The sequence below is a fragment of the Limanda limanda genome, chromosome 19 (genome assembly GCF_963576545.1).
Source record: "Limanda limanda chromosome 19, fLimLim1.1, whole genome shotgun sequence".
In the NCBI taxonomy this organism is placed as follows: Eukaryota; Metazoa; Chordata; class Actinopteri; order Pleuronectiformes; family Pleuronectidae; genus Limanda; species Limanda limanda.
The window spans coordinates 23,039,564-23,059,899 of record NC_083654.1 but is presented as its reverse complement, the minus strand read 5'-3'; the positions used below and the strand labels follow the sequence as shown (position 1 = coordinate 23,059,899).

Below are 20,336 nucleotides of genomic sequence, written 5' to 3'. Positions count from 1 at the left end.
AGAGAGACAGGCAGACAGAGAGAAGGAGAGACAGACAGGCAGAGAGAAGGAGAGACAGACAGGCAGAGAGAGAGAGAGAGAGACAAACAGAGACAGAGAAAGAGAGATACAGACATAGAGAAGGAGAGACAGACAGGCAGAGAGACAGAGAGAGAGAGAAGGAGAGAGAGAAACAGACGGACAAGGAGAGAGAGACAGACAGAGAAACAGACAGAGGGACAGAGAGAGAGAGAGACAGACAGACAGGAGCTGTGATGGTCCTTCAGGTCAGAGGACACAGCTTCTTTCTGTCTGTCCACCAGTTGTCTCTCATCTGTCCATCCAGTCTCGTCCTGTCAGCTGCTTCATCAAACCACAGTCACAGTGCTCAGCAGCGCCCCCTGCAGTGTCCTATTAATACATATTCATATGTCCAACGACAAACAGGGACGTCAACAATCCACATCTGGATCTATTAATAATCATCATTTTAAAAACAGGAAGCATTTGAACTGATGTTGGTCACCATGGTAACAGCTGAAGCATCGCATCAGGTTCATGTTTTTATTTCAGAATAAAGAGTTTTGTGTTCTGTCCTGTTTCAATAAAGTTTGTGTTGAAGTTACAGAGGGAGGTTGTTTAAACAGCTCACACTAAAAATACCTTCTGCTCACGTCTGTTCCTGTCAGGTTGAAACATGAAGAAGTCAAGCAGCCAATACGAGTCCTTCCTCTTCTGGAGGCAGCCAATCCCAGCCCTCGATCTGTCCCAGCTGGAGGATCCAGGTGTGACTGACGGCCAGTCGACCAATGGCAGGACAGGAAAAGACAAGCCGTCCAAACTGAGGCGTCAGGAGGAGGAGGTGAGAGGACGAGTGTCCTCTGAGTGTTTGATCACATGACCACATGTTGAAGTCGTATTTAATCTACGTCTTCATTACAGAAACACTTAGTTCTGCTAACAGCAGGTGGAGCTGTGAAGCTGTGACTCACCAGCAGGTGGAGCTGTGATTCACCTGGTTCACTCCTCTTCTCTTCTTCTCTCCTCAGACCAAGCTGCAGGAGTTTTCCTCCTTTAACTACTGGAGATCTCCGGTCGCTGAGGTGGACGCTCTGCTCGCCGACCTCAACCTGCTGCTGTGAGGGCGGCCTCATCTGACCTCTGACCCCTGACCTCTGACCCCAGACTACATGTCCAAAGACCACCTCTCACCAACCTCACTTCATCTGTGACTCCGGATCCTGGATTAGTCTCTTGCTCCAGCTTGAAGTTTTTCTTTAGAAGCATTTACAGAACATTTGTGTTTATTAATGAATTCGTGAGAAAATTGAAATCAGAGTCGGCAGACACTGGTCCTGGTCCTGGTTCAGATTCACGTTCTGGTCCTGGTTCAGATTCACGTTCTGGTCCTGGTTCAGATTCACGTTCTGGTCCTGGTTCAGATTCACGTTCTGGTCCTGGTCCTGGTCCTGGTTCACGTCCTGGTCCGGGTTCAGATTCATGTCCTGGTCCTGGTTCACGTCCTGGTCCTGGTTCAGATTCATGTCCTGGTCCTGGTTCATGTCCTGGTCCTGGTTCACGTCCTGGTTCAGATTCATGTCCTGGTCCTGGTTCACGTCCTGGTCCGGGTTCAGATTAGCGTCCCTCAGCTTGGTTCTCACTCTGACTCAGTGTTGTATCAAGATGCATCACACTCACCGATGATGTCATAGTGAAGAACTGATGGAACAGGAAGTTGAAATCATGACATCATCAGGTCTCCGTTATGAATGTGATGCACCTCTCAAGTATTTGTCCGTGTCTGATCAATAATTTATAATTTTCACTTTATATCAGATAATGACCCGAATGTTCTTCATTGTCACTTAAATTATTTATTTATTAGACGAGTTTGAGCTGTGACACGTTTTCATCAGTTTCTATTTGTGCCTTTTTTCTTTTCACCTTCAGCTGCTTGGTTCAGTCGTGTTGTTATTTATTGATTTCTCATGCTGCTGTTTGACCCACTTTGAGAAAGTCCTGTCAGAATGTAACGTTCACACCAATAAAACGTCCTGGATGGATCCACATCTCTGTGATCTGATCGGTTCTTCTCAGTGAGAAACTGTGATTTCACTGGATCCAGTTTGATGTGAAGTGACGCTGTACTGTAAATTAAAAATACGGTTAAACATAAAACAAGGTTATAATATTAAAATAATTACAGAACAAACTTTTGCTGCAGATAAAAAAAAGGTTTATCTTGCATGTATCACTATCACATCAGGAAAATATTAGAAAATGTGTTTAGATAAATGAAAAAATTTAGGTATTAGAAGTTTTTTGTTTTTGAATTTCTTTCAAAAATAACAAATTTAAACTTCACTCACAATCATGACTTGATGTAAAAAATTATATATGATTTTATATATAATTATTGTAATTGTTTTATCATTGATCAATACACATAAACGGCTGCAGGGCTGCGGGTGAACTGTAGGGGGCGCGCGGACCTCGGGACCCCCCCACACTGAGGTCAACTTCTGCTCTGTTCCGGTGTCGCAGAGCCGCCATCTTGTTTTCACATAAGCCCCTCCCCCTGGAGGTGTGCACCAATCACAGTCTCGGTGACGTCATCCGAGGCTGCTTTAGCTTCCCCTGCTAACAGTCTGCAAGCTAACGGCTAACAAAGCTAGCTGCTAAACAAGCGCGTCAAATGACAGGAAGTAATGAGCACACGTCCTGTTGGAGTTTCAACATAAAATACAGATTGAGAGAGTTTATGCAATGAGCTGCATTTAAAACCAAGAACCTGAATCAGATAAATAATAACTGCACTGGTTCGTTAATTTATCATAAATCAACTGTCACTACTCATTTCTGGATATTAACAGAGTCACAAAGTACAACACGTTAACTTCTGCTCCACAGTTTAAAACATGCCACTGATACATTATTTTAATTACAAAATACTTTGACATCTTCAAGACAAACTGTTCTTTCCGTAATGTTTAAATCTGGAGGCAGATCCACGTACGAACGTTTCCAGGTGGACTGTGATTTATGAAGCGAACATTGCGTTCAGCTGTGTGTGCACTGTTTTATAAATCTGAACTTTCTTTAGCGTACCCCATTTCTGGCATTTGTACGTACGTACTCTTTTAGTATGAATCCTACGCACTCTTTTATAAATGAGACCCCAAAAATGGGAAATATATCATCATGTTACAATAATATTATCTAGCTAGATTTCTCTGTTGTAATTAAATTAGACAGAATTCATAGATTTTATAATACCACTTTATTAGTTTCAGCTTTGCTGACTTTACTATGAAAAACAAGTGTTTCTGTTCTGCAACCTGATAAGACCTAAGAGAAAAAGACAGACAATCTTATTTTGAAGGCCAGAGCGCAGACTTCCGGGCGCAGCGGCCTCCTGTGGGTGATTGACGCAGTAAACAAGCAGGAGAAGCGGCGGCGGCGCAGGAACTCCGGACCCGATCTGTGTGAGAGGATCCCTGTGAACCCTAGACCCGAACCCGAACCCGAGTGCGCACCGGATCCTGCTCTGCTGCACGCGGCGACTCCCGCGCGGAAACCTGCTCCAACCTGCGCTAAGCTAACGGCTAACGGGTTAGCGTGCTAGCATCAGCTAGCATCAGGCGGGAGGAGCGCTCCTGCTCGTCGCTGAACCGGACTCACGGTGAGTAGCCGAGCCGCCGAGCTCCGGAGGATCCGCCCGGTGCCACGGGGACCGGGACCGGGACCCGTGGCACCGGGACCGGGCTCTGCTCCGCTGGCCGCTCCGCGCTGCCGCTGCAGAGGCTCGTTAACCGGATGTGGAAGTAGTTTTTTCTCCGGGTGTAAAATAGGAAATTTCTCTGTGACTTCCCCCGGAAAACCAACAAGTTGATATCAGCCGGTTTCCTGTCGGTGTGCTGGTGCCCGGGACTCGGTGTCCCCGGTGTGTCCCCGGTGTGTCCTCCCGCCGGGGACGTGGCACATGGCGGATTCTTTCTGTCGTGAAGGCGGTAAAATGGCTCCTCGTCCCGCTCGCTGCGCTGCGGAGCCGGGAGCGTCCATTATCGGACACGCGTACAGCTAACTCCGTTAGCTTCGCTCACTTTGGATTAATCAGGTCAGCCTGGAGAGACGCAGCCATCCCATAATACCCTCGTCTCACGGTGGAACCCGGAGAGCTCGCGGGCTGGGATCTCTATTCAGTTTCAAACTTGATGTTAGCGCCCAAAACAAGACCACCCTGGTTCCATTACCGGACAGGCGTTCAGTGCGCTGATCAATAATCGATCAGAAGTTGTTTTAAACATTACACACATTGTTTTATTTGTTTGGCAGTTTGATCAGATCCGAGGGTTAAGTTTCTGTATGTTGTAAAATCATTAACATGTAAAAACACGTTACCTGGGTTTACTGCTTCTAATAATCTATTTCATTATGGATTAATCCTGATGCTTTTCTCAGTAAATAGGTTTTTGTAAACTTGCAGATTTGAGGTTTCACAGTAAGTTCCTGTGGACTTGATATTTGGACAAAAACAAAACGTTCCTAAAGTATCGTTTGAGCCCTAACCCTAAGTGTTAAATGTTACTGATACTATAACTTATGTAATATTAATTGTATTTGATGCATCAGCTGTTTAAGAAAAGCTCAGTTATTTGTAAATCAAAGAATCAGGAGCTGAAGAGAATTACAAGACAAAATAGGATTTACAATTTTTGTGATTAAAAACTAAATCAAATTTCTCTTCTATCTGAAAAAGTTTATTTTTATATTTGTAAATATACATTTTTTTTAATGTGAAGAAATAGTGATTTTCATCCAACATGTGAGAACGAAGCAGGAACAGACAGGAAGTTGTAACTGAAATAAAACACATTTAACAGTTAAAGTTTCAACATTGATGATGAAGTTCTGATCCTCATGAACGTTCATCAGATGTTTGTGATGCAACACGTAAACATAACAAAGTTATGTTAAAATAAGTCACATGATGTTTCCCTTCAACAAAGTCAGCCGGCGTGTTCCTGTAACAGGAAGTGATGTCACAGTTGTCACTGCATCTGGGTTTGTAAACCCTGAGCAGCGAGTTTCTGTTCGTCCACGTTAGCAGACAGGAAGCTAACGCGGGGGGGGGGTCTCTCCTGCATCAGATGTCCCTGGTGGACCTCGGCAAGCGGCTGCTGGAGGCGGCTCGCAAAGGTCAGGACGATGAGGTCAGGAACCTGATGGCCAACGGAGCGCCGTTCACTACCGACTGGGTGAGAGGAAATATCAATTCATGATTCATCTGTTGTTTTGTAATCTGATTATGAATTAAAAACAATCCGTTGGTGTGTGTCCTGTAGTTAGGGACGTCCCCCTTGCACCTGGCCGCTCAGCACGGTCACTACTCCACCGCCGACGTGCTGCTGCGAGCCGGCGTCAGCAGGGACGCCCGCACCAAGGTGGACCGCACGCCGCTGCACATGGCGGCCGCCGAGGGCCACGCCATCATCGTGGAGCTGCTGGTCCGAGTAAGAAGAGCTCAGAGAAATCTGCGTCTCATTTAAACTTGTGACCTCGTTAAAGTCTCGTTCAGCTTTTCCTCTGATGTTAAAATCAACATCAAAGTGAAACTTATTCGAAATCAAACAAGTTTTAAAATAAAATGTTGGTTTGATATTTTATTTACCAAAGTAAAGTCCAGTGAAAACTACCAATTCTCAAATTTACTACAAATCTCTGAAGCAGTTGTGTGTTTAAAACCGTTTTTACTTTTCAGAGCGGCGCCGACATCAACGCCAAAGACATGCTGAAGATGACGGCGCTGCACTGGGCGGCGCAGCACGGGCACCACGGCGTGGCCGAGACGCTCATCAAGCACGGAGCCGACGTGCACTCGCTCAGCAAGTTCGACAAGACGCCGTTCGACATCGCCGTCGACATCCAGAACACGGAGCTGATGCTGCAGCTGCAGGTGAGAACACGTCCTGAGGCTGGCTGCTCATGAGTCAGATCTACAGTAGATAACTGTGTGTGTGTGTGTGTGTGTGTGTGTGTGTGTGTGTGTGTGTGTGTGTGTGTGTGTGTGTGTGTGTGTGTGTCTGTGTGTCTGTGTGTGTGTGTGTAGGAGGGCATGCAGAACCAGGTGAACATGAACCAGGTGAGTATGAACGTGGAGACGAGCTCCACCAACAACCAACAACAGTTCATCATCCAGGGAATCCCTTCCTTACAGGGGGGCGTGGTCAACCTGGCAGAGCTGCTCAACAAGGCCAATGCAGGTGTGACATCACTCTCTCTCTCTCTCACTCACTCACACACACTCTCTCTCTCTCACTCACTCTCACACTCTCTCACTCTCACTCACTCTCTCTCTCACTCACTCACTCTCACACTCTCACTCACTCACTCTCTCACTCTCTCACTCACTCACTCTCTCACTCTCTCACTCACTCTCAAACACTCTCACACACTCTCACTCACACACACACTCACTCTCTCACTCACTCTCTCACTCACTCTCTCACTCACACTCACTCTCTCACTCACACACTCTCTCTCTCACACACTCTCTCACTCACACACTCTCTCTCACACACACTCTCTCTCACTCACTCTCTCACTCACTCTCTCTCTCACTCACTCACACACACTCTCTCACTCACTCTCACACTCTCACTCTCTCGCTCTCTCACTCACTCTCACACACACTCTCTCTCTCTCTCTCCCACACTCTCTCACACTCTCTCACTCACTCTCTCTCTCACTCTCTCACTCTCTCACACACTCTCTCACTCACTCACACTCTTTAACTCACTCTCTCTCTCTCACACTCACTCACTCACTCTCTCACTCTCTCTCTCTCACTCACTCTCTCTCTCTCACTCACACACTCTCTCACACACTCACTCACTCACTCACTCTCTCACACACACACTCACTCTCTCACACACACACTCTCTCACTCACTCACTCTCTCTCACTCACTCACTCACTCACTCACTCACTCACTCTCTCTCACACACACTCTCACTCTCTCTCACACACTCTCTCACACTCACTCACTCTCTCACTCTCACTCTCACTCACTCACTCACTCACTCTCTCACACACTCACTCACTCTCTCACACACTCTCTCAATCACTCTCACTCACTCACTCTCAATCACTCTCTCTCACTCACTCTCAAACACTCACTCACTCACTCTCTCACACACACACTCTCTCACTCACTCACTCTCTCTCTCACTCTCAAACACTATCTCTCACTCTCTCTCACACACACTCTCTCTCTCACTCACTCTCTCTCACACACACTCTCTCACTCGCTCACTCACACTCTCTCACTCACTCTCTCTCTCTCACTCACTCTCACACTCTATCACACACTCTCTCTCTCTCTCACACACACTCTCTCTCACACACTCACTCACACACTCTCTCACACACTCTCTCTCTCACACACACTCTCTCTCTCACACACTCACTCACACACTCTCTCACTCACTCTCTCTCTCACTCACTCTCACACTCTCTCACTCACTCTCTCTCTCTCACTCACTCTCACACTCTCTCTCTCTCACACACACACTCTCTCTCTCTCTCTCACTCACTCTCTCTCTCTCACTCACTCTCTCACTCGGATGGGATGTGTTTCAGGAGATTCGGAGGAGGCGATGGCGGCCAGCGCTCTGGACTCAAACATCCAACACGCCACTGTGGTCAACGAGGGGGGTCAGAGGGTCATCACCATAGTAACGGACCAGCATGGCAACCTGCAGACGACGGGAGGAATGTCTCAACCGTTCTTCGTGACCATGCAGCACGGACAGCAGAGTACGAACTTTAAACCTCCTTCCTCCAGTTTCTTTGTCCTGAGTCACGTGATGATGCTAACTGTGTTTGCTGTGGTCAGTGCTGGCGGTCCCGGCCAACGCCGTGACGGAGGAGGTGGTGACGGAGGAGCCGCACCCCCCACCCACCCGGAAGAGGAAGCTGGAGGTGACCAGCAACCACAACGACACAGGAGAGACGGTGAGCTGACGCCATGATCTGATGTTTAACACGAAAGTTTCTATACGGAACGAATATTCCCCTCATTCCATTTTTTTTCTTTAAAACATAATATAACAAAAGACACTTTATAGATTTCTCACAGTGACGTCGTGTCCCAGCGTCCAAACGTCTTTAAACTTTAGTTCTGAGACACAGATCGATTTGTTTCACAGTGAAACACGACGAGGGTCCGACTGGTTCAAACAGGAACATGTAGGAACATCCAGGCGAGGGGCGGGGCCTGTAGAGCTCCGCCCCTCTCGTGTTGTTGTTTACACCTCATACACGAGGAGATCTGGAACCTCCTCTTGTTTCCGAGTGGACGTCTTCGTCTTCTACGTGTCCGGCTCCTCTTCTTCATCCTGAGATCTTTGAGTTCTCCAGTTTCACGTCACGTGTTAGAAACCTCGTCTCTCTCTCTCTCTCTCTCTCTCTCTGAGAAGCTTCCAGATGTTTTCCTGCTGGTTCCTCTCATGAACTCACTCTGACATTATGTGTTCTGACTGTGACGTGACCTCTTCCTCCTCCTCCTCTTCCTCCAGGAGTTACTGCAGAGGCAGCTGCTGGAGGCCAACAGGAAGGCGCAGGAGTACCGACAGCAGCTGATGCATAAAGAGCAGGAGGCCGAGGAGTATCGCGTCAAACTGGAAGCCATGTCCCAGAGTCAGGCCAACAGGGGCGGGGTCAACGCCGGCGCCGCCCACGCTGCGGCCAGCCCGGAGGAGGTGGTGGGAGGAGACGAGGACGAAGAGGAGGGAGCTGCCAGCATGGTGGAGGAGGAGGGCGAGATGGTCGTGCTGCCGGATGGAGGCATCATCATGGAGGGGGAGGAGGGGCAGGTGACGCTGGTGGAGGCCGGGGGGGAAACAACGGAGGTCAGCTCCTAACAGAGAAGGTCGGGGGGGGGGGGAGTGATGCGAGCAGACGGTCAGTTTGATTCCCACTGAACAGAGGGAGGGAGGAGTCGGATGATTTTAACTGTGCGCCATTTTGAATCCCCAACAGAAGAGACAAAATGGTTTCTTAACAGTCGTAGCAGGAAGTGGAGCAGGAAGGCGGAGCAGGAAGTCCTCATCGGGTCTCAGTCGGAACCATTCGGCTGCTGCAAAAAGTGAGACTGAAAACAGAAGAGACAGTGGGTTTCAGTCGTGCACCACCTTGACTTGTTCCTCAGACACGGAGACAAAATGTCTTCCCCAAAGAAAAGGAAAGATTTCAAAAACCCTAAATCAACACGGAGCAGGAACCGGCGCCATTTTGAATCCTTGAAAGATTTGATACGAACACGAGAGGAGAAACAAAAAGGCTTCAACCAGAAGAAGAGGAAAGTGAAAACAAAAACCTGATGTTCCCACGAACTCTGTGAACCAATTCACTGTAGAGGAAAGATGCAAAAGAAGCTGGAATAAAGAAACCAATGATTGTGTTCAGGAGGGGGAGGAGCCCAGGTCAGACGTGGACACGCCCCCTCTGTTTGATAAACGTCCCAGTCGGACTCGGAGTTTCTGTCCATCATGTTTTACTGGTGACACCATCACAGCTGCTGGTCTGAGGCCGTTAACCTGGAACCAGTTGCTCCTTTTAAACCCAGTCACACAAACTTTCCACCATTTTGCTTCCTCAGAAGAAAACAAGACAACAGAAGATTTTCGTTTGGACTCAACAACTTCCTGTTTTTTTCCCTTGGTTTTTTTATACTTTCTGTCTCTGGACGTTTTCTGATGTGACTTCATGTGTAAAAAAAACGAACTTGTACGACTTCCTGTTGCGAAAGCTCGTGTTTGTTTTTCACTCACTCGTTGACTTTAGTTGGAAAATAGAAAAATACCCTGAAGCAGATTCTTCATGAAACATTCAATTATTCATTCATTGTGATTTTTGTTCTCGTCCAGTTCGATTGCATCATGATGCCGCCGTCAACTCGGAGCTTCACGAAGCCGACCGACCCGATCATCGCAATTATTAATGAATTTAACAAATGTTCACGTCAGCATTTCTCATAGTTGAACGTCTTCATGAGTCAAAATCCAAAAGAAAAACTGAAAGTTCAAACGTCGGTGAGATGTTTAAACTGAGACGCAGCTTCTGTTGATAGTCACTGACTCGTTGGCTCTTGATTGTTCCAGCTGTGTTCAATGCATCAGTTTTTAATAACCAACTTTTTCAGTGGATATTGTTCATTATAACCACTTGTGTTTCTGTGACTTTCCATAAAACAGGATCATATCGACAGGTTACATTTCTCTGGTCTGTTCTCTGAGCGATTTCCTTCAGCACGAGTCGAGAGAAACTTCACAACCGAAACATCTTTTCTCAAGAAGTTGCTGGAAATATTCAGAATTAATATGTTTATCATCATAATTAATAACTTTGAGTCTAAATAATAATAGCCTAAATCCGGCTGAAACCAAATACACAGTTAATAGTGGAAACTTGAGCTTTTAATGAAAAATATTCATATTTTGGAATAACTATAAGGACTATTTAAAGAAAATTGATCACGATTTTTTTTCTGCAGATGACTAAAATGTTAATCAACTAAACATAAAGTGTATCCTTGCCAAAATGCCTCAAACAGATAATATCATTTATTTGTTTTAAACCTAAAAACATTCAGTTTTCTTTCCAACGAGACAAAGATCTGCAGCGTTTCGTACTTTCACCTCAAAACGTTCCTGAAACTCTGAAGAGGAAACTCGGTCGTTCACGAGTCGACTTCATCTCCGACGTGAAGACGCTTCCGAGGATCCAGAGAATATTAATAAAACGTGACCGTGAGCGAACTAACGAGACCTTCTCTCTAATGTACGTCCACAAATAAGAACTTTCTCTTAAATCAGCATAAGAAGACGAGTGTGATGTGAAGCGTGTGAAGGCTGTTCTGTTCTCCCTGCTCCCCCCCCCTGTAATCAATCAGTAATGGATTCCCTCCTGTCAGCTGACTCATGTAGCTCCTCCCACCGCTGATTCATTCGAGTTGTTTTTATAAGCTCAACCTTTTCTATGTACATAAAAAGTTGTATTTTTTTAACTGTACCTGAACGATGATGGATGACGCCTGCCCGGGTTAAAGTACTCAGAAATATAAATACTTGTTTTTTTGAATCACGTCTTCTCTGTTGTGTGTTTGACGCAGTGACACCTGAACGCTGCACGAGGCGTTCAGGGCCCAGAACTTCCCCCCGTTCATAATCAACACCACACATTTATAAAAGCCTGTTCAGTTTTTTAACTTGTTAAAAGTTTCAAGAGTTTATTATCAAACGTAACATGAAGCCGGCTCGGCTCACAGGCTGTTACTGCAAATACTGTCAGATATAATAAACATAAAGTAAATCTAAATATATATATATACACCTGATGGAGGAGGTGACAGGAAGTGATGTCACATGGTTAATCTATTGACACTTTATGCATCTTCCTGATTTAATTATTTATTTTTTCATTCTGATTATAATCACGTGATCAAACTCAATGTAAACAAACCGGAAGTTTATTTAATTGATCCCCAAGAGAGGAGGGGGCGTGGCTGGCTGAGACCTGTCAATCAAGAGAAGACCGCGGATGTTGCTCATGTGTAATAACTACATTTCCCATGATCCATTGTTAGACACCCGCCCCCCCCCCCCCGTATAATCCCGCCCTCCTCGCGGATTAAATGGATCACCTCTGATTGATGTGTGAGGGGGCGGGCCCGGGCGGAGGGGGCGGGGCGGAGGTATCATGGAGGATCAGTAGCGACTCAGTCCGTCAGAGGATCCGAGCACCGGGACCGTTACCGAGCACCGGGACCGTTCCTCCGCCACCGAGCCCTCGACGCACCGGCAGTATGGACATGAAGAAGCGGGTCAGCCTGGAGCTGCGGAGCCGGAACCCGGCGGAGGTGAGTGAAGCACCGGGGACAACCGGGGACAACCGGGGACCACCGGAGCGGGTACCGGTCACTCCTCCGTCCAGGAAACCGAGCGCAGCGGACCCGGTGGATGTTGTCCGCCCCCCCCTCTCCGGTAAACCCCCCCGTGCCTGAGAATCTCCTGTCAAACCGTTCATCTACCGGCACCGATCCCCGGTTCAGCTTCGTCCCGGTTCATCAGAAACTTTCTCGGTGAATCTCCGCCGCTCGACGGACTCGGTTCTACCGGACGAGCCTCGCGCAGAGTAACGGAGCCGGTGCACGGTGCTCGGTCCTCGTCCCGGTGCTCGTCCCGGTCCTCGTCCAGGTGCTCGGTGCTCCTCACCAGGACGAGGACCGGGACGAGGAGCACCGGGACCAGGACCGGGACGAGCACCGGGACCAGGACCGGGACGAGGAGCACCGGACCAGGACCGGGACGAGCACATTTTAACTCACTTGAACTTCCACGGAAACAGCGTTAAAAACACGTTGTGTCGAGCTGCTTCGTTTCACTTGAAGAACCGGATCCACCGCCCCCCCCCCCAGCCCCCCGGTGGAGGTCGCTCGGACATGTTGAGCCGGAGCTCGGTAGTAACGCGTTACCGACTTAACGTTACTCTGAGCGGATTATTGTGGCGTCGACGCGGATCTAAACAAACACATCGATAATTAAAGAAGCGTTACATCGTTACTGTAACGTTACATCGTTACTGTAACGTTAGGGCTGGTGTAAACAACGACGCTACCGGGTCAAGATGGCGTTACCGAGGTTACGTGTGTGTGTGTGTGTGTGTGTGTGTGTGTGTGTGTGTGTGTGTGTGTGTGTGTGTGTGTGTGTGTGTGTGTGTGTGTGTGTGTGTGTGTGTGTGTGTGTGTGTGTGTGTGTGTGTGTGTGTGTGTGTGTGTGTGTGTGTGTGTGTGTGTGTGTGTGTGTGTGTGTGTGTGTGTGTGTGTGTGTGTTAATCGGACTACAAACCTATCAGCCTCAGTAGTATTCACTGGTGTCATGTTGTATGAGTGGGGGGGGGATGGCAGATGGTGTGTTTACAGCACCCCCCCCCCAGCTTATAGGAGGTTAGACACGCCCCCTTACTGGTTTTCATTCTGAACCAGTGTCTGCTGCTTATATAACAACCAGAGGCATTCTGGGTAATATGAGCAAAGTCCTCAAACAAACATTTACCAGTCTGTGTCCTCCTGTCTGTCTCTGTGTCCTCCTGTCTCTCTGTGTCCACCCGTCTGTCTCTGTTCCTGTCTGTCTCTCTGTTTCCTCCTGTCTGTCTCTGTTCCTGTCTGTCTGTGTCCCCCCGTCTCTCTGTGTCCACCCGTCTGTCTCTGTGTCCACCCGTCTGTCTGTGTCCACCCGTCTGTCTATGTGTCCTCCCGTCTGTCTCTGTGTCCACCCGTCTGTCTGTGTCCACCCGTCTGTCTGTGTCCACCCGTCTGTCTCTGTTCCTGTCTGTCTCTGTGTCCCCCCGTCTCTCTGTGTCCACCTGTCTCTATGTGTCCTCCCGTCTGTCTCTGTGTCCTCCCGTCTGTCTCTGTGTCCACCCGTCTGTCTCTGTGTCCCCCTGTCTGTCTGTGTCCCCCCGTCTCTCTGTGTCCACCTGTCTCTCTGTGTCCTCCCGTCTGTCTCCACCCGTCTGTCTCTGTCTCTGTGTCCACCCGTTTCTCTGTGTACACCTGTCTCTCTGTGTCCACCTGTCTGTCTGTGTCCACCTGTCTCTCTGTGTCCTCTTGTCTGTCTCTCTGTGTCCACCCGTCTGTCTCTGTCCACCCGTCTGTCTGTGTCCCCCCGTCTCTCTGTGTCCTCTTGTCTGTCTCTCTGTGTCCACCTGTCTCTCTGTGTCCCCCTGTCTCTCTGTGTCCACCCGTCTGTCTGTGTGTCCACCCGTCTGTGTCTGTTCCTGTCTGTTTCTGTGTCCACCCGTCTCTCTGTGTCCACCTGTCTGTCTGTCTGTCTGTGTCCACCCGTCTCTCTGTGTCCACCTGTCTGTCTGTGTCCCCCTGTCTCTCTGTGTCCTCTTGTCTGTCTCTCTGTGTCCACCTGTCTCTCTGTGTCCCCCCGTCTCTCTGTGTCCCCCTGTGTGTCCCCCTCAGATAGCGGAGCTGGTGGTGGACAACAGCCGGTCTGGGGACGGCGAGGTGGACGGTCTCTCGGAGGACTTCCAGCAGCTGGAGTTCCTCAGCATGGTGAACGTGGGTCTGAGCTCGTTGAGTAAACTGCCGGCGCTGCCCAAGCTGAGGAAGGTAACACCATGTCCACATGGAGACACATGGAGACACATGGAGACACAGCGCCCCCTGGTGGCCGGCGGCTCTGTAGCTCCTCCTCCATGTTAGCAGAACATCTAGTATCTGAGATTCTGTGTCTTCGTCTTTTCTTCTTCAGCTCGAGTTGAGCGACAACAACTTGTCGGGTTCTTTGGAAACTTTGTCGGAAAAATGTCCAAATCTGATTTACCTGAATCTGAGTGGGAACAAGATCAAAGAGCTGAGCACCGTGGAGGCGCTGGTGAGGACACACACACACACACACACACTCACTCACTGACACACTGACACACACAGACAGACACACACACTGACACACACACTGTCACAGACACACACACACACACACTCACACACTGACACACAGACACACACACACACACACACACACACACACACACACACACACAGACACACACACACACACACACACACACACACACACAGACACACACACACACATACACACACTGACACACAGACACACACACACACACTGACACACAGACACACACACACTGACACACACACACTGACACACACACACACACACACAGACACACACACACACACACACACAGACACACACACACTGTCACAGACACACACACACACACACTGTCACAGACACACACACACTCACACTCTCACTCACTCACACACACACACACACTCACACACACACACTCACTCACAGACACACACACATACACAGACACACACACACACACTCACTCACTCACTCACTCATTCACACACACTCACTCACTCACTCACTCACTCACTCACTCACTCACACACACTCTCACAGACACACACTCACTCACACACACACACACACACACTCACTCACACACAGACACACACACTCTCACTCACATGTGTGTGTACCTGCTCTCCTGTTGTGTTGCAGCAGAGCCTGAAGAGCCTGGTGAGCCTGGACCTGTTTAACTGTGAGATCACGTCCCTGGAGGACTACCGGGACAGCGTCTTCTCGCTGCTGCCGCAGGTCACCTTCCTGGACGGCTTCGACCACGAGGACAACGAGGCGCCGGACTCCGAGGCCGAGGACGAAGGTGGGACCCGGGTCCGGTGCTCACAGAGAAACCTCCTGAGATCTTCTCTTAACCTGGTCTCTGTTCACAGACGAGGACGGCGAGGAGGGGGCGGGGCCGACTGGTGACTATGACGATGAGGATGATGAAGAAGAGGATGAGGACGGCTCAGAGGGAGGAGAGGTGGGGCGGAGCCTCCTGGCGCCCAGGGGAGATCAGGTGGGTCACTCAGGATTCATCCTGCAGGTTCAAGAGGAAAAACAATACACAATATTACAGACACACACGAGGTCGATGCTGAGCAGATTCATCCAGAACCTTCAGAACCTTCAGAACCTTCAGGACCTTCAGAACCTTCAAAACCTTCAGGACCATCAGAACCTTCAGGACCTTCAGAACCTTCAAAACCTTCAGAACCTTCAGAACCTTCAGGACCTTCAGAACCTTCAGAACCTTCAGGACCCTCAGAACCTTCAGAACCTTCAGGACCTTCAGAACCTTCAGGACCTTCAGGACCTTCAGAACCTTCAGGACCTTCAGAACCATCAGGACCTTCAGAACCTTCAGGACCTTCAGAACCTTCAGGACCTTCAGGACCTTCAGGACCTTCAGGACCTTCAGAACCTTCAGAACCTTCAGGATCTTCAGAACCTTCAGGACCCTCAGTCTCTGCTGCTCCGCCCTGAGCCGTTGGGTCCATAGACATATATAAAGACTAGATGTCTTGTCTGCGTTGCCGGCCAACGGAGCCGGACGTCACCACATGGCGGCCATCTTGCTACGGGGCAGCTCGCTCACCCATAACATTGTGTTGGTAAATAACCATAACTTGCTCAATTTTCATAATCGGTTGAAAATTGAGCAAGTTATTGTTATTTACCACTACCAACACAATGTTATGGGTGAGAGAGCCGCCTGTAGCAAGATGGCCGCCATGTGCGGACGTCCGGCTCCGTCGAACGAGACATCTAGTCTTTATATATGTCTATGGTTGGGACGGCCGGACTGCAGCTGTGTATTATCAGCTAATATTTTATAGATATAATCTACAACACATGAATCATATTTACATTGAAATATCATCTTATTACAGAGAATTAAAAAATCTAAACTGTCGGTCTGATGAAGATCAGCCTGGTCACATGATCCGACAGGTAGCGCTTCATTAGTGTCATCCAAACAGAAGCAAGCTGCCTGTGTGTTACTCTTAAAGTGTGAAGTTGTGTTGAGAAACTTTTTTCTTCTGTTCTCAGGAGGATGAGGAAGACTCTGCAGAGGAAGAGGAGGAAGAAGGTGAGTGGCGTCCAGTGAACAGAGAAGTCTTATTTAATTATGTTTGATTGACAGGTCAAAATCCTAATAATTAATAAATCCTAATAATTAATTAAAGTTAATATTCAGCCTCTTAAGGACTAAAAAGAAGATATTCTTCATAACGTGAATCACCTGTAAAGTTCCTGTAAGAGGAAGTGATCTGAAGAGCTCTGATTGGTCAGAACCCTACAGCTTCTCTGATTGGTTGATTGTGTGCAGAGGTCCAGGCCGGCCTCCAGGGACAGAAGAGGAAGAGAGACGTGGACGATGAAGACGAGGAAGACGAGGATGACGACGACGAAGACGACTAGACCTTCGATCGGCTCGTGGTCGTCCTCCGGACCCGACCCCCGCCAGACAGCAATCACCGTAACCACGGCAACAACAGCAACAGGAACGCTGATCTGAAATAGTCTCTTTCAGTTTGAAGTAGAAAATCACGTCTTTGTTTTTAGATAAAATTCAAATATTTGATCAGAACTTTACCGGAAGGTTCTGAGCTGAAGACACAAGTCCCTTTAGAACCGGTTCAGGGTCAAAGCGTCTGTCCCGTAAGTCCGTCTCCCGACCCTGACCTCTGACCCTGTCCCTGACCTCTGTCCCTGACCTCTGACCTCTGTCCCTGACCCCTGACCTCTGACCCCGTCCCTGACCTCTGTCCCTGCCCTCTGACCCCGTCCCTGACCTCTGTCCCTGACCTCTGACCTCTGTCCCTGACCTCTGTCCCTGTCCCTGACCTCTGTCCCTGCCCTCTGACCCCGTCCCTGACCTCTGACCTCTGTCCCTGACCTCTGACCTCTGTCTCTGACCTCTGTTCGTAGCTTTTGTAATGAGCAGCTCTTCCAGTCCAGACTACAGGACGTGTTCCAGCCCCTGAGCCCGTCTGAAGCATCTGGTTACCGTAGTTACCAAATGGCAGTTTGTCATGTACACTCTAGAGCTGCAGATGTTTTGTGGTAGATCCGCCTCCTGGTCCAGATGTTTCCACAGCAGCTGCAGCGACCTCCACAGAGGCATGTTGTCACTGTGCAGCAGGAGCTCCACACTGCCCCCGGTGGTTCAGGTTGCATCTTCAGGACAGATACCTGCTCTCATGGACAGTTCCTCCTCCTTTAGATCATCGCCATGACGACGTCCTGGGACACAAAGGGTTGAAAGTCTTGTAGTCTGAACTGGACTCGCTTTGAACATCTGAGCAGATCCGGCTTCTCGTATCAGGAGCTTCTTCTTCACGGGTTTTTACAGATTCATCTTCATCACATCGTTCTTCTGAGCCTCAGACCAACATCTGATCCCCCCCCCCCCCCCTTCAGGAGCTCCCGCGTCTTACACCCAATCAGAGACGTCTCAGGATCTTCATCACCGTGACGATTCAGTCCCTAAAGTCCCCGACTCCGCCCCCCCACAGTCGCTCAGGTCCAGAGATCTTTAATGTTCCCAGTGTGTGTTTGATTTATTGTGGGGATTCTTCAGGGAGGGTTTGGGCGGGTGGGGTGAAGCTGTAGTTTGGGTGTGTTTGTTTTGTCCCCGTCAGCAGCTGTTGATGTTTTTAGTTTAAAGTCAAACCGAGCGTCTCGTTCTCAAACAGCCCGCCCCCTAGCGCTATTCAGACCGCTGTCACACTTCAGGCTCCGCCTCCCCCTTCAAACCTGATGGGAAGCAGTGGTGCGTTCAGGTGTCTCTGAGTCGTTACGCGATGATGCCTTCACTGGCACCTGCTCAGCTCCTGACTCTGCGACTCGTCACCTGTCACCGTGGATTATGGGATGTTGAGGACTAGCGACTCAGGGGGCGGAGTTTGGACGTGACACACCTGTTGTGTATTTTCTACTTTCTCCTGCTTCGGTCGACAGAAACAAACAAACCTCACGAACAAAAAACTGATTTCTAAAAACTTAGTCAAGAGAAAACCTGTGTTTGTCACATTTTCTGCTGAGTCATGTTTGTTCCCGAAGCTGCTCAGACTTTGATCTAAACCGCTGTAAACTTTTAGCTTTTCTCTCATTTTGCACTTTTGAAAACGATATTGTTTCAAAACATCCACGTGTCTGGTTCAAACATTCTCCACTTTTTCAGTTTGGGCTCAGGATAAATTTAAAATCATATCTTTTAAACTGTTTAACATCTTTTAAAAAACATTTGAGTGTAAATCTTTGTGGAAACAAATATGAACATTTTCAACGTGAGTAGTAAATTGAAGTTTGTGGTTTTTATAAGCTTCAGATCTGCCACTAAATGAACTGATTTTGTATGTTTGCGTTTTTAATTCAATCAAATCTTTTAAATTTGATTTTAATGCACAAACAATAAGTTATACAGATTTATTTTTGAGGAAAAACGATGAACACTCAACTTCCACTGTTTAATTCTGTCTTTAAATTCTTCTGAACTTTCATAGTCACTAAATCATGTTTAATGTTAATTGATTATTTGAAACAGTGATCAGCTTCAAATGCAAATTCAAATGTTGAATTTAGTTTGACTCATTTGCTCCTTGGTGGGAACAACCAGTGAGGGGTGGAGTCTGTGTTTGGCACCAGTGACCCCTTGTGGTCAGCCGTCACATTGCTCCCCGTCATGAGTCAGACACACGTGAGGATGTTTAACGGTGTTGTTTTTAACAGTGTAGATGTTGAGGACACGTGTCAGGTTTGAACTGTTTTTAGGCAATACTGTAAATACTCAGTTTCAGGTTGGTTTTTATTTTGTTAAAGATTAAATCGTTTCAAGGATGTTTTTGTTTCTGCAGCGAGGTGATAGTTGAGCCTTTGACCTTTGACCCCAGCTCGCTCCTGTGTTAGCGTCGTGGGAAAATGTGTTTGACTTGTGTGATGTAACAAAAACAGAACTGAGGGGTTTTCAATAAAATATATAAAAGAAACGTGTGTTAAACCTGAAGTTACTCTGATAACAAATCCTGCTTCGTAGTTCAGGCTCTGGTCTGGAGACAGGAAGTCGCTGCTGTGAGGGAACTACTTCCTGTGGGAGGGAACTACTTCCTGTGGGAGGGAACTAACGCGGAGGAGGTGAGTGACGACAACATCTGGTTAGAAACTCAAAGTTGTGTTCAAGTATAAAATCTTTACTGATGAACATTGTATAATTTGTTGAGAACTAAATGACGTGGAATGGAAACTAAAGCTTCAACCTTCTGAGGACTGAAAACCACTGAACGTCTGAAACCACTGATCCCACTGGAGCTTCATCCAGTCATGGGACTCAGTGAGTCAATCTGCACCAGGAGAACCAGGAGGAACCAGGAGAACCAAGAGAACCCAGGGTCCTGAGAACCAGGAGCACCAGGAGAACCAGGAGGAACCCAGGGTCCTGAGAACCAGGAGTACCAGGAGGAACCAGGAGAACCAGGAGGAACCAGGAGCACCAGGAGGAACCCAGGGGCCTCTGCACCAGGAGAACCAGGAAGAACCCAAGGTCCTCTGCACCAGGAGGAACCAAGGGGCCTCTGCACCAGGAGAACCAAGAGGAACCAGGAGCACCAGGAGAACCAGGAGGAACCCAGGGTCCTGAGAACCAGGAGCACCAGGAGGAACCAGGAGCACCAGGAGGAACCAGGAGCACCAGGAGGAACCCAAGGTCCTCTGCACCAGGAGAACCAGGAGCACCAAGAGGAACCAGGAGAACCAGGAGCACCAGGAGGAACCCAAGGTCCTCTGCACCAGGAGAACCAGGAGCACCAGGAGAAACCCAAGGTCCTCTGCACCAGGAGAACCAGGAGCACCAAGAGGAACCAGGAGAACCAGGAGCACCAGGAGGAACCAGGA

At 48.5% G+C, this 20,336-nt stretch overlaps 3 protein-coding genes across 5 annotated transcripts in view; all 3 read left to right on the top strand.

The window, feature by feature from the left end:
* The window catches only part of mllt11 (MLLT11 transcription factor 7 cofactor), a 1,992-nt gene extending 568 nt beyond the window's left edge, over window positions 1-1,424 (top strand). Inside the window, exons 2-3 of the mRNA XM_061092409.1 lie at window positions 669-841; window positions 1,029-1,424. Coding sequence (XP_060948392.1) covers window positions 677-841; window positions 1,029-1,121 — 258 coding nt within the window. The 5' untranslated portion in view covers window positions 669-676 and the 3' untranslated portion in view covers window positions 1,122-1,424. The remainder of the gene's footprint in view (window positions 1-668; window positions 842-1,028) is intronic.
* A 1,966-nt stretch (window positions 1,425-3,390) lies between these two features.
* gabpb2a (GA binding protein transcription factor subunit beta 2a) lies at window positions 3,391-8,903 on the top strand. Of its 2 annotated transcripts, none has more exons than XM_061092333.1 (8): window positions 3,391-3,661; window positions 5,130-5,237; window positions 5,325-5,492; window positions 5,741-5,935; window positions 6,089-6,242; window positions 7,621-7,797; window positions 7,877-7,995; window positions 8,559-8,903. In XM_061092333.1, the coding sequence occupies exons 2-8, from the start codon at window positions 5,130-5,132 to the stop codon at window positions 8,901-8,903; spliced, it is 1,266 nt and encodes a 421-aa protein (XP_060948316.1). In that variant the 5' UTR covers window positions 3,391-3,661. The 2 variants fall into 2 exon arrangements, with proteins under 2 accessions (XP_060948316.1, XP_060948317.1); XM_061092334.1 differs by lacking the exon at window positions 3,391-3,661 and adding an exon at window positions 3,852-4,096.
* A 2,832-nt stretch (window positions 8,904-11,735) lies between these two features.
* Window positions 11,736-17,844, top strand: anp32e (acidic (leucine-rich) nuclear phosphoprotein 32 family, member E). Of its 2 annotated transcripts, none has more exons than XM_061092378.1 (7): window positions 11,736-11,899; window positions 14,012-14,161; window positions 14,304-14,426; window positions 15,102-15,261; window positions 15,332-15,459; window positions 16,494-16,533; window positions 16,774-17,844. In XM_061092378.1, exons 1-7 carry the CDS (start codon window positions 11,846-11,848, stop codon window positions 16,863-16,865), a joined length of 747 nt encoding a protein of 248 aa, XP_060948361.1. In that variant the 5' UTR covers window positions 11,736-11,845; the 3' UTR covers window positions 16,866-17,844. The 2 variants fall into 2 exon arrangements, with proteins under 2 accessions (XP_060948361.1, XP_060948360.1); XM_061092377.1 differs by having other exon boundaries at window positions 15,099-15,261.
* The last annotated feature ends 2,492 nt before the right edge of the window (window positions 17,845-20,336 follow it).